The sequence below is a fragment of the Gorilla gorilla genome, chromosome 13, assembly GCF_029281585.2.
Source record: "Gorilla gorilla gorilla isolate KB3781 chromosome 13, NHGRI_mGorGor1-v2.1_pri, whole genome shotgun sequence".
NCBI classification, from domain to species: Eukaryota; Metazoa; Chordata; class Mammalia; order Primates; family Hominidae; genus Gorilla; species Gorilla gorilla.
The window spans coordinates 49,020,473-49,031,533 of NC_073237.2; the positions used below are offsets into that span (position 1 = coordinate 49,020,473).

Here is an 11,061-nt window from a genome sequence, read left to right on the forward strand (position 1 = left end):
ACAAAGCTTAAGGATGTGCTAGTTGGCAAAAGAAAAGTATTTAAAAGGCCAAGGTCCATTGTTACAGAGCAGGAAAAAGGTAAATTTGAAGATGAGAGCCAATAAACTACACCTGGCACACCTTTCTTACAGGAAAGGTGGCATATACTTTGGGACTTTGCTTTTTTCACTTAATAGAATGTACTGGAAATTACTGAGTTAATCCTTCCTCATCCTTTATTCTAGCTGCAAAATATTACCGTGTGGATTTCCCATAGCGTATTCAACACTCTCCTCTCCTACGTCTGTATATTTAAGGTATTTCAAATATTTTGCAACTACAAACAATACTTCAAGGAATAACAAGCAGACAGAAACAAGCTAAACATCACTAGTAAGTATTGAACACATGTATTTTCATATTGTTGGAGGGGTACCTTTGGTATAAATTACTAGAAATGGGATTGCTGGGACAAAAAGTATTATTTTCCTCATTAATTTCTGTTATCTTTATTATTTCCTTTCTAGTATTTTCTTTTCACTTACTTTGTTGTTCTTTTTTTGTTTTCTGAGCTGGAAATTTATTTTCTTTTTGTTTTTTTGACAGGGTCTTTTTCTGTTGCCCAGGCTGGAGTGGAGTGGTAAAATCACGGCTCACTTCAGCCTCAATCTCCTAGGCTCAAGTGATCCTTCCACCCCGGCTTCCTGAGTAGCTGGGAGCACAGGTGTGTGCCACCACAGCTGGCTAATTGTTTTTATTTTTTTTGTAGACACAGGTTCTCCCTATCTTGCCCAGGCTGTAATCAAACTCGAGGGCTGAAGCAATCCTTCCATCTTGGCCTCCCAAAGTGTTGAGAGTACAGGCATGAGCCACTGCACGCAACCTGTTAGTAATATTCTATGTTATGAATGTCATTGATGTTTCCTTTGTGACCTAATACATAATCAATTTTTGTGAACATGTCATACAGTTCTCATTAGCAGGGAGCAAATTTTATGTATATGTACCTCCATAAGATATAAATTAAAAAGTGTCCTTTATCACATGTAATACTTTGGGGCTTGAATACTATTTGTCTGATATCAGCATCACTACTCCTGCTCGATTTTTGTTTCCATTTACTTGGTATACTTTCATCTAACCCTTTATTTTTAGCTTTTCTGAATCATTTTATTTTAGATGTGTCTCTTGTCACCCCAAGATTTTTTACAAGCCAAATTGAAAATCCTTTTTTAATAGGTTGCTTAAGACTGATGTATTTGGTCTCAACTCTATCACAATATTTTCTAATTATTTGTATTTTGTTGTAATAGCTGTTTTTCATTATGAAATGCATACCCTTCTTTTCCATTTATTTTTTAGAAATTGAGGGGGAGTTGATATTTCTATTATTGTTCTACTGGTTACCTTTCTACTCACATTTTTTAAATCCTATAGTTACCCATTTTCTTATTTAACACTTTACTATCTGGTGTGTCAGGTTTTTTTTCCTCTGCAGTAGTCTTTAAAACCCATCTATTGCCCACACATTATCCATTTTTCTCCTTCCATCATTTTAGTTGCAATACTGTACTTTGTTGCAATACCCAACGGTTACACAAATCTTCCACCCTCATCCTCTCTGTATTAGTACTTTTGCTGAAAATTTTCCAGTCATCAATTGGTTGGATAAAGCTCATTCTCTTGTATATTCCTCAGAAATGGCCAGCAGGTACAGAAATTACCCAGGTTTTCGTATGTCGAAAACTATTTTTCTATAACCTTGACATTTGAGAACATTCAGTTAGATGTAAAATCCTTAAATTCACACCTTCATTGAGCTTTAAAAAAAAAACACTGCTCTATGTTGCCTTGCTTTGTATGTCAGTTTTTCAACATGTGATGCTTTTTGTAAGTTTGCCTTTGTAAGTTATATGTTCTTTTTGCACAGAAGACTTGATGATTTCATCTTTATCTCTGAAATCTAATACTTGTACTAAAATATATCCCAAAAGTCAGTAAGTCTGGGTTAATTTTTCCAGGTACCTAGGGAACCCTTTCTAGATTTAGTTTTTTTTTCAATTTCTGGAAACTTTTGCTGGATTATGTTTTTAAATATGAATTATGTTCCATTTCTTTCTCTTCTTCAGGGACTCTGATAATATGAATATTATGTCTTTGCCTATCTACCTACCATTCCCTACTTTCTCGGATTCATCTTACTTTTTTCTTTGTCATTTTCAATTCTCTTGGTTGTTTTTATGCCTTTCTTCATTGCCTCTTGCTTTCATTTCAGTCTGTTTTCCCTTAGGTATCTTACAATTTATTCACTTATGAGGTAATTGTCTTTTTCTTCCATATCTTCCCTTTGTTTCATCAACTCTTTTTTCATTTCTCCTTTAGTCATCATTTCCATTCTTATTAATAGTTTTAAAAATTCTAAGCCAAGGTAAACATTTTTATACCCTCAAATGCTTATTTGAGTATATTCAATTCTGTTTGGAGTATAGACTTATAGGCTTTCTCTTTTTTTTTTTTTTTGAGACAGAGTCTCGCTCTGTCGCCCAGGCTGGAGTGCAGTGGCGTGATCTCGGCTCACTGCAAGCTCCGCCTCCCGGGTTCACGCCATTCTCCTGCCTCAGCCTCCCAAGTAGTTGGGACTACAGGCGCCTGCCACCACGACAGGCTAGACTTACAGGCTTTACCTGTTTCCGAGTGGAAACAGGTAGTCTCCAAAGTTGATCTGTATAAACAGTTATTTCCTGATTATCTGCAACAAGCTCTCGTTAGATTTTATTTCCTCTTGCTCGTTTTTGTAACATCTGGGGCACAGTGATAGTTTACAAGATTCCCAGTTTGATGGTGCTCTTTTGTCATTCTAGCCAACTTCAGATATATGAGAGCTGTTTGAGAGTTTTTTTTTTTTTTGGAGACAGAGTTGCGCTGTGTCACCCAGGCTGGAGTGCAATGGCGCGATCTCAGCTCACTGCAACCTCCATCTCCCGGGTTCAAGTGATTCTCTTGCCTCAGCCTCTCGAGTAGCTGGGACTACAGGCGGGTGCCACCATGCCCAGCTAATGTTTGTATTTTTAGTAGAGGTGGGGTTTCACCATATTGGCCAGGCTGGTGTTGAACTCCTGACCTCAAGCACTCCACCCTGTTTAAGTTTTTTTAAAAAATCATTTGTGGTTGGTTTGGTGGAATAGGAGTTTTGAGTTCTCCAATTTCATGGTTCTTTTGTTTTTTGTTTTTGCAGGACTCTGTAAGTTCCCTTTGTTAGCCTTTAAACAGTACATCCTGGACCTGTAAACAGTGCTTTCTTGGTCACAAAAGTGAGGGGGATGGGCAGAATAATCTAAAATTTCTATTGTATTAAAAGTAATGTTGCTGAAGGGCTGGGCTTCGTGGCTCACGCCTGTAATACCAGCCCTTTGGGGCAAGGCCGGCAGATCACTTGAGGTCAGGAGTTTGAGACTAGCCTGGTCAAAATGGTGAAACCCCATCTCTACTAAAAATATAAAAAATTAGCCAGGCATGGTGGCACACGCCAGTAATCCCAGCTACTTGGGAGGCTGAGGCAGAAGAATCACTTGAGCCCAGGAGGCAGAAGTTGCAGTGAGGAGAGATTGAGCCACTGCACTCTAGCCTGGGCAACAGAGTGAGTGAGACTCTGTCTAAAAATAAATAAATAAACAAATAAATAAGTGATGTTGCTGAAGCTTTTGGAATGACAAGTAAGTTTTAGCAGCACCCATGTATTAATAATTATCTCTCCTATTCCTAGGAATTAAAACCAACTAAGTAGTCAAAAAAAATGTCAAAACTGCCAAAGCTATGTAGTTTGCTATAGATTAAGGGAGCAACATGTATCAAGGAAGAATCAATATCTACCAACTACCTTTGGTCCCTTATATGCATAAAATGAGCTCTTTCATTTGATGTGGGAAAGAAAAAGTACCAGAAATTTATTTTATGTCATAATAAAGAAATGATGTACTTATGTTTTATTTTTATAATATAATAATGTTAAATTATTGGTGAGGAAAAGGAAGGTTCAGAGAAAGATAAAGCATAGAGATACAAATTTAGGCTTTTGCCACAAGTCTAATTTTTTTTTTGGCAGGACCATTAAGGTTAACAATGGTCATGTATTAAATACACTAGCTTCACAGTATATCAAAATAACCCCACCCAGTTGAAGAATACCGTACTGATTTATATTAGATTATATATAATTCTACCCACAAATCCTGTTTGGAGGGACTAGAAGAAACCAAGGAAATCTAGTTGACCTAGTAGTGCAAAGTAGTCAAGGGAAGTAATGTTTAAGCAGTCTTAAAATTACTATTTAACATGGCTTAACAAAATTACTATAAATCAATGAATACATTATTAACTATAGCAAAAAAGAGTCTGCTTTAATATGATTATAATCAACGTTCTTTTTTCAGTCTATCTCTAAAAATCACTTCCTGAGTCTTCTGAAAGTTTCATTTATTCCACTCATTCTACAAATACTTGCTGGCTCCCTACTATGCACCACAGTTCTAGGAATTGGTAATATAGCAGTGAGTGTGGCAGATGTAACTTAAGGAACTTTCAAGTGTAGCTAAGAAGACAGAAAATTAAACACGTATATTACAGATGTGATGAGCATTTCAATAGGGAAGCATAGGGTGCTACATGAGCATACAAGATGACCTAAATGGAGTCTGTAGTCCTTTAGCTAAGACTTGCAGGATGAGTGGAAGTCAACAAGGTCAGGAGATAAGCAAGAATGACTGTTCTGGGCAAAGGCCTGGAGTGAGAGAGCACATTCGAGGAACTGAAACAGTGCAGTGTGGCTGGAACACTGCAGAGAAAAAGCTTAAAAAAAATCAGCAAGGTCGGGCCGGGTGCGGTGGCTCATATCTGTAATCCCAACACTTTGGGAGGCCGAGGTGGGCGGATCACGAGAGGTTGGCCAACATGGAGCCTGACCAACATGGAGAAACTCCGTCCCTACTAAAAATACAAAATTAAGCGTGGTGGCGCATGCCTGTAATCCCAGCTACTTGGGAGGCTGAGGCAGGAGACTCACTTGAACCTAGGAGGCGGAGGTTGCCGTGAGCCGGGATCGCACCATTGCACTCAGGCCTGGGCAACAAGAGTGAAATTCCATCTCAAAAACAAAACAAAACGAAAACAGCAAGGTCCATTCCTTAGAGGCCTTTGTGAGCCACTACAGACTCAGGACTTCAGCCTAAGGGACATCAAAAGGTTTTACGCAAGGGAGTGACAATCAGATGTGCATTTTAGACAAATACAACTGATCAATCAACGATAGTTACAGAGCACCAATTGGAGCAAGGCAGTATAGTAGGCTTGAGAACAATACACAGATGGGAGTTTGGACTCTCATTGAGCCTTCAAGGACTTTAGAAATGTTAAGAGTTTAAGGCAGTATAAATGCAACTGTTTCCTAAGGGAAAGATGGGTTGTGGTAATCTGGAAAGGAATCTTTGGGTTTTTAAAGAAGTGGTATGGGCAAGGTGTGGCGGCTCACGCATGTAATCCTAGCACTTTGGGAGGACGAGGTGGGCAGATCACATGAGGTCAGGAGTTGAAACCAGCCTGGCCAACATGGTGAAACCCGTCTCTACTAAAAATGCAAAAAAGTTAGGCAGCCGAGGGTGCAGGCACCTGTAATCCCAGCTACTCCGGAGGCTGAGGCAGGAGAATCGCTTGAACCTGGAGGCAGAAGTTGCAGTGAGCAGAGATCACGCCACTGCACTCCAGCCTGGGCAACAGAGTGAGACTGTATCTCAAAAAAATAACATAACATAACATAACATAACATAACATAACATAACATAACATAACATAAGAAGTGGTATGTTTCAGATGGGAGAGAGGCCACATGCATCCTGAGCCATCTGAAAGAGAAAGTGGTTGAAAATAAATCTGGAAAGGCAAATTTGGGATATATGTGGAAGGCTTCAAATGTCTAGCTAAGGAGTTTGAAATTTTTCCATATAGGAGATGTAGGGCCATAGACCATTTTTAAGCAAAATGGCATGCTCAGGCGATAGCATGATGGATAAATCAGTGGGAGAAATGACTGTACTTATCAAAGACACTTAAGAACCTTGCATAGTGCTCCAGGTGTTGCTGCTGTAAAAGTTAGCAGTAGGGACCAGGGGAACAGATTTGGCAGTTATTATGAAAGAAAACCCAAGTAGAGTTGAAATGACTGCCTGAATATTTGAGGGGGATAACAGCGTAGGATCAAGAACGACAGAACATAGCTGAGGTAGTATGAAATAAGTGGACTATAAATTGGAAATTATAAATTTCACTATTACATGCGCAATTTCTCTATATTATCATACAACAGTGCCTCTCAAAGAGTGGTAGGCAGACCAGAATTCATCTATGACCTATTTGTTAACCAATCCGTACAGAAAATGACAGTAAGCATTTATAAACTTCCATTATCATTGACAGTAATTTTGTCTATTGAATTTAATTAAAAATTTGAACTTATATTGTGTTTGTCTTTTTTAATTCCATTTTTCTAGTAATTCTTTTTATAGTATTTTATCAAAGTATATATCTGTCGAAGATTAAAAATTTTTAAAAACAAGAACTGTCCTTTACCACAAATAGTTTGAAAAACACTATCAGAGTATTTAGGTTGCCCCCCAGATCTAAGTAGATTACCACCTCTATAAACACACATTCAAAAATATTAAAAAATAAACACAAGTTTGAATATGGACTGAATATTACAGATTATGTATTTACGGTTTTCTTAGGTATAATAATACCACAATAATTATGTAGGAGAATGATACTTTTAGAAGCTATATGCTTATGTATTTACAGGTAAATTATCATGTCTAACTTACTGAATGGGGGATAGCAAAATGAAAACACACAGCAGGCATCCCATACACACGGCTAAAGTAAATATGGTCAAATATTAAGAACAGCTGAATTTAAGGGGTGGGTATACAGACAACAATCAATACTGCACTTTCAATTTTTCAAAACATAATGTTGAAAAAATGTTTAAATAAATAGGTCATAAAAACCAAGTCCTCCATACCCCAAAGTCACCAGGTCAGTATTCTCCGGAATGACTTCTGGATCCTCACCGTCCTCAAGGCATTTCAGTTTATCAAGGCTAAAACAAAAAGGAAAAGCAATACTTTAAGGTCGACTCTGCATCTGGTTCACAGCGAGTTAGTGTTGTTTTCCTAAATACATTACTGAATTACGAAGTCAGATAAAATCCAGCAGGCTGCTCAGAGAGGCCAGAACTTAAGACAACGATTTCTGTGATTATATTTTATAATGAAAAGGCCGATGAAGGCAGCCACTACTGTTAAATGGAGAAAGAGATTAAAGTTATTTTTATATTTTCATCCCCAAATAAGGCACTTTTAAGAAATATTTCAGTAACAGAATACCCGGAAGGTCCCCAAAAGAAACCAGTTAGTCGGGGTTTTAACACTCCTCTGATGAAGTCTCCCGCAGCTTCACCATTACTCAGGTTCCTCCATTGACAAAGTGTCTGTCAATGGCAGGTACACGTCGCTGTTGCCCTGATTGCTATTCTTTATTAACAAGCACTCTTAGAATAAGCAAATGGAAAAACTAGTCTTTGACGCAGCTGTCTTGTCCCTTTGCTCCAACTCGTAGAAACTGTACAATTCGGGTCCCAGGACTTCTCCTGGTGTCCCAGGAAGGCTCCAGCGGGTTGAAAGCTTTAAAGGGTAATACTCCTAGCCCAGGTCTAAACCACAGGCCCTTCTCAGGGATGAGTCCCAGAGGAGCGCACGAGCAAGGCTGCACCCTGTTTGACCCCAAGCTGCAAGAGCCCCTTTGCTCCGCACTCACCCGCACACCGCCCTCAGCTCAGCCGCCGCCTCCAGGCTGCAGTCCAGATCCCTGGCCACCGCGGCATCCTCCCGGTCGGAGTCAGCAATCCCCTGGCTCCCAGGCAGAGCGGATGCCGGCGGCTCCCTCAGCGACAAGTCCCCGGCCCCGCGTAGACGGCCCCGCCACAGCTCCCCAAAGGCGCCCACATGGAAAGCGCGCGTATTTAGCTCGGGAAGCTCATACTCTGGAAAGTTGCAGCCGCCACTGCCGGAGACTGGGTCCTGCCTGCCACCCACCCCGCTACACGTAGGGCCACCTCGACTTCCTTCAGCCATGTTCGCCCCACTCCTTTCCCTGCAAAAGCCTGCAGATCAAGGCCTCGCAGAGCGTGATGGAAGTTGTAGTTGCTTGGGGCGCCCGGCCGGCGAGCGGCGAGGCGGCGCGGGCGGGGCATCAGAAACTACATTTCCCGGCAGGCCATGGGCAGGCCCGCCCCAGGGCGCGGCACCGCGAGGCTCTACGTGCGGGGCGCAGCATTGTTCTCCGACCCGGGCGGTGCGGGAACCGTTGCGGCTGTCGGTTAACCGCAGCGGGTGGGGCTGGGTTTCTGGTCCCCGAGTTGCGTAGCAACTGTCTCTGCCCGGTAGGGCGGCCTCGCCAGGCGCTTAGGCCCCGTTCCTTGCGGCTTTCGGACTAAGGGGTGCAGGGCTTTTTCTTGACTGGGGTTCAAGGACTGCTCTGCTGCCTGCTTGCTTTAGAGCCTAAGAAACAAGGAGGGCGAGGGCCGAGACCAGGGACACGACCAGCCCTCCAGATCTGGTTCTTTCACAACCTCCGCAGAGGCCCCATGTTCGTGTGCGTGTGCAGTAGTGTTTCAGAGCGTCTGTGTATCACACACTACATGATTAACCCTAATGTATGTTTTTAATGTTTTTAAAAATTACAACAACCTTTCTGGATAAGGCGTATCACCCCGTGTTGCTGTTGAGGAAGGATTTACCTGCGGGGAAAATAGAAGCAGGATCGGAACTCAGTCTGGCTTCAGATGGAGCTCTCTCCATTTCTCAGAGGCCCTGAAGGATACAGCAGGACATACTATTTATTTATTAGACTTTAATCACATGCCATATAATTCACCCATTTGAAGTGTTCAGTGATTTTTAGTATATTCACAGGCTTGGGCAACCATCACCACTATTTGAGAGCATTTTTACCACTCGAAAGAAGAAACTTGTACTTTTTAGCTATCACCCCTGATCCTCCCAACTCCTCCAGCCCTAGCCAACCAAGAACCTACTTTGTCTCTCTAGATTTAACTAATCTGGACATTTAATATAAACGGAATTATATGGTCTTTTGGTGGCTGGCTTAATATTTACAAGGTTTGTTACAGGTAGTTAGGCATGAGCAGGGCAGGAGAGGGCTCTTCCCTCACCCACTAGGAATGTGGGGTGATGCTTAGGCATTTATCACATTGCCTCTAAAAGTGATAAATTGGCAGCCGGTGCCAGGGAGAGGCCATTTCCTGATGGCCCACACCTGTTGCACTAAAGTGCTCGTTGAATGCAGGTGACAGGGAGAAGCAACTTCCTGGCCATATGCATTAAGAGACAAAATCGGGGAGTATGACCTTTCAGGGGGACTCTATTGGAAAAGGGAAGAAAGCCTCAGATGGGCACGCATACAACTTCATACATACTGCGCTGTGCTCACTTCCCAAGGGTAAGGAGGGCACTGCGCATGGAGGCAGCCCACCCTAAGGGAAGAATGATGGGAAAGGAGCCAGCCTATAAAGTCCTAGGATCAAGGTCAATATCACAGTTGACCTCAGTGACAGCTTGGGACTCTTCCGAGCGTGCTTTCTTTCCTAAAGGCCTTTTAAATAAACTTCCACTCCTGCTCTGAAACTTGCCTCAGTCTCTTTTCGTGCCTTATTGCCCCTCGGTCAAATTCTTTCTTCTGAGGAGGCAAGAACTGAAGTTGCTGCAGACCCATACAGATTTGCCCTGGTAACTTGGATACCTGCCACCTGTAACAGGTTCATCCATTTTGTAGTATGTGTCAGTACTTCATTCCTTTTTTGGCTGAATAATATTGCATTGTATGTATATGCCACATTTTATTTATCAAAAAGTTTTTACGTTTTGGCGTTGCTATGAACATTCATGTACACATTTTTGTGCAAATACGTTTTCATTTCTCTTGGGCATGTGCCCAGTAGTATACAGTCAGCCCTCCCTATCTGTGGGTTCTGCATCCTCCAATTCAACCAACCAAATATCAAAAATTACAGTATTCCCAGGTTGCAGAACCTGAGGATAAGAGGAATTTTCCTATGGGCGGATTCCACAGGGCTGACTGCAAGAAGAGCATCTGCCAATTTTGGAGTCCACAAGGGTCTTAGAAACAGTCCCCCCTGCAGATACCAAGGGATTTCTGTATTTATGGAACTCTATTTTCAACTATTTGAGGAACTGCCAGATTTTTTTAAAGTGGCTGTCCCATTTTACACCCCTCCCCAGCAGGATTCTCCACATCCTTGCCAACACTTATCTGAACTTTTTATTATAACCGTGTCAGTGAGTGTGAAATGGTGTTTCATGACTTTTTATTTGCATCTCCCTAATTATATTGATGGAGCACGTTTTCATGTGCTTATTGACCATTTGCATATTTCTTTGGGGAAATATATATTCAAGTTCTTTACCAATTTTTAAATAAAGTTATTGTGTTTCCATAGGAGCTCTGGTTTTTCTTTCTTTCTTTCTTTCTTTTTTTTTTGAGACAGAGTTTCCCTCTTATTGCCCAGGCTGGAGTGCAATGATGCGATCTTGGCTCACCGCAACCTCCACCTCCTGGGTTGGAGCGATTCTCCTGTCTCACCCTCCTGAGTAGCTGGGATTACAGGTGCATTCCACCACACCTGACTAATTTTTTTGTATTTTTAGTAGAGATGGGATTTCATCATATTGGTCAGGCTGGTCTAGAACTCCTGACCTCAGGTGATCTGTCCACCTCTGCCTCCCAAAGTGCTGGGATTACAGGCGTGAGCCACTGCGCCCAGCCTTCTGGTTGTTTTGTTGTTGTTTGTTTGTTTGAGATAGTGTCTCGCTCTGTCACCCAGACTGGAGCGCACTGGCACAATCATGGCTCACTGCAGCGCGTCAGGCCTCTGAGCCCAAGCTAAGCCATTATATCCCCTGAGACCTGCACGTATACATCTAGATGGCCTGAAG

General features: G+C 41.8%; 1 protein-coding gene across 2 annotated transcripts in view; it reads right to left on the bottom strand.

Moving 5' to 3' along the window:
• SNAPC3 (small nuclear RNA activating complex polypeptide 3) overlaps window positions 1-9,723 on the bottom strand; it is a 45,519-nt gene extending 35,796 nt beyond the window's left edge. Inside the window, exons 1-2 of one of the 2 annotated variants that reach the window (XR_010130196.1) lie at window positions 7,844-9,723; window positions 7,050-7,127 (exon numbers count right to left, since the gene is read on the bottom strand). Coding sequence is in view for 1 of the 2 variants with exons in the window: in XM_004047828.5 (XP_004047876.1) it covers window positions 7,050-7,127; window positions 7,844-8,160 (395 nt within the window). In the remaining variant the exon portion in view is untranslated. The remainder of the gene's footprint in view (window positions 1-7,049; window positions 7,128-7,843) is intronic. The other variant, XM_004047828.5, reaches the window with a different exon arrangement.
• Between the last annotated feature and the right edge of the window lie 1,338 nt (window positions 9,724-11,061).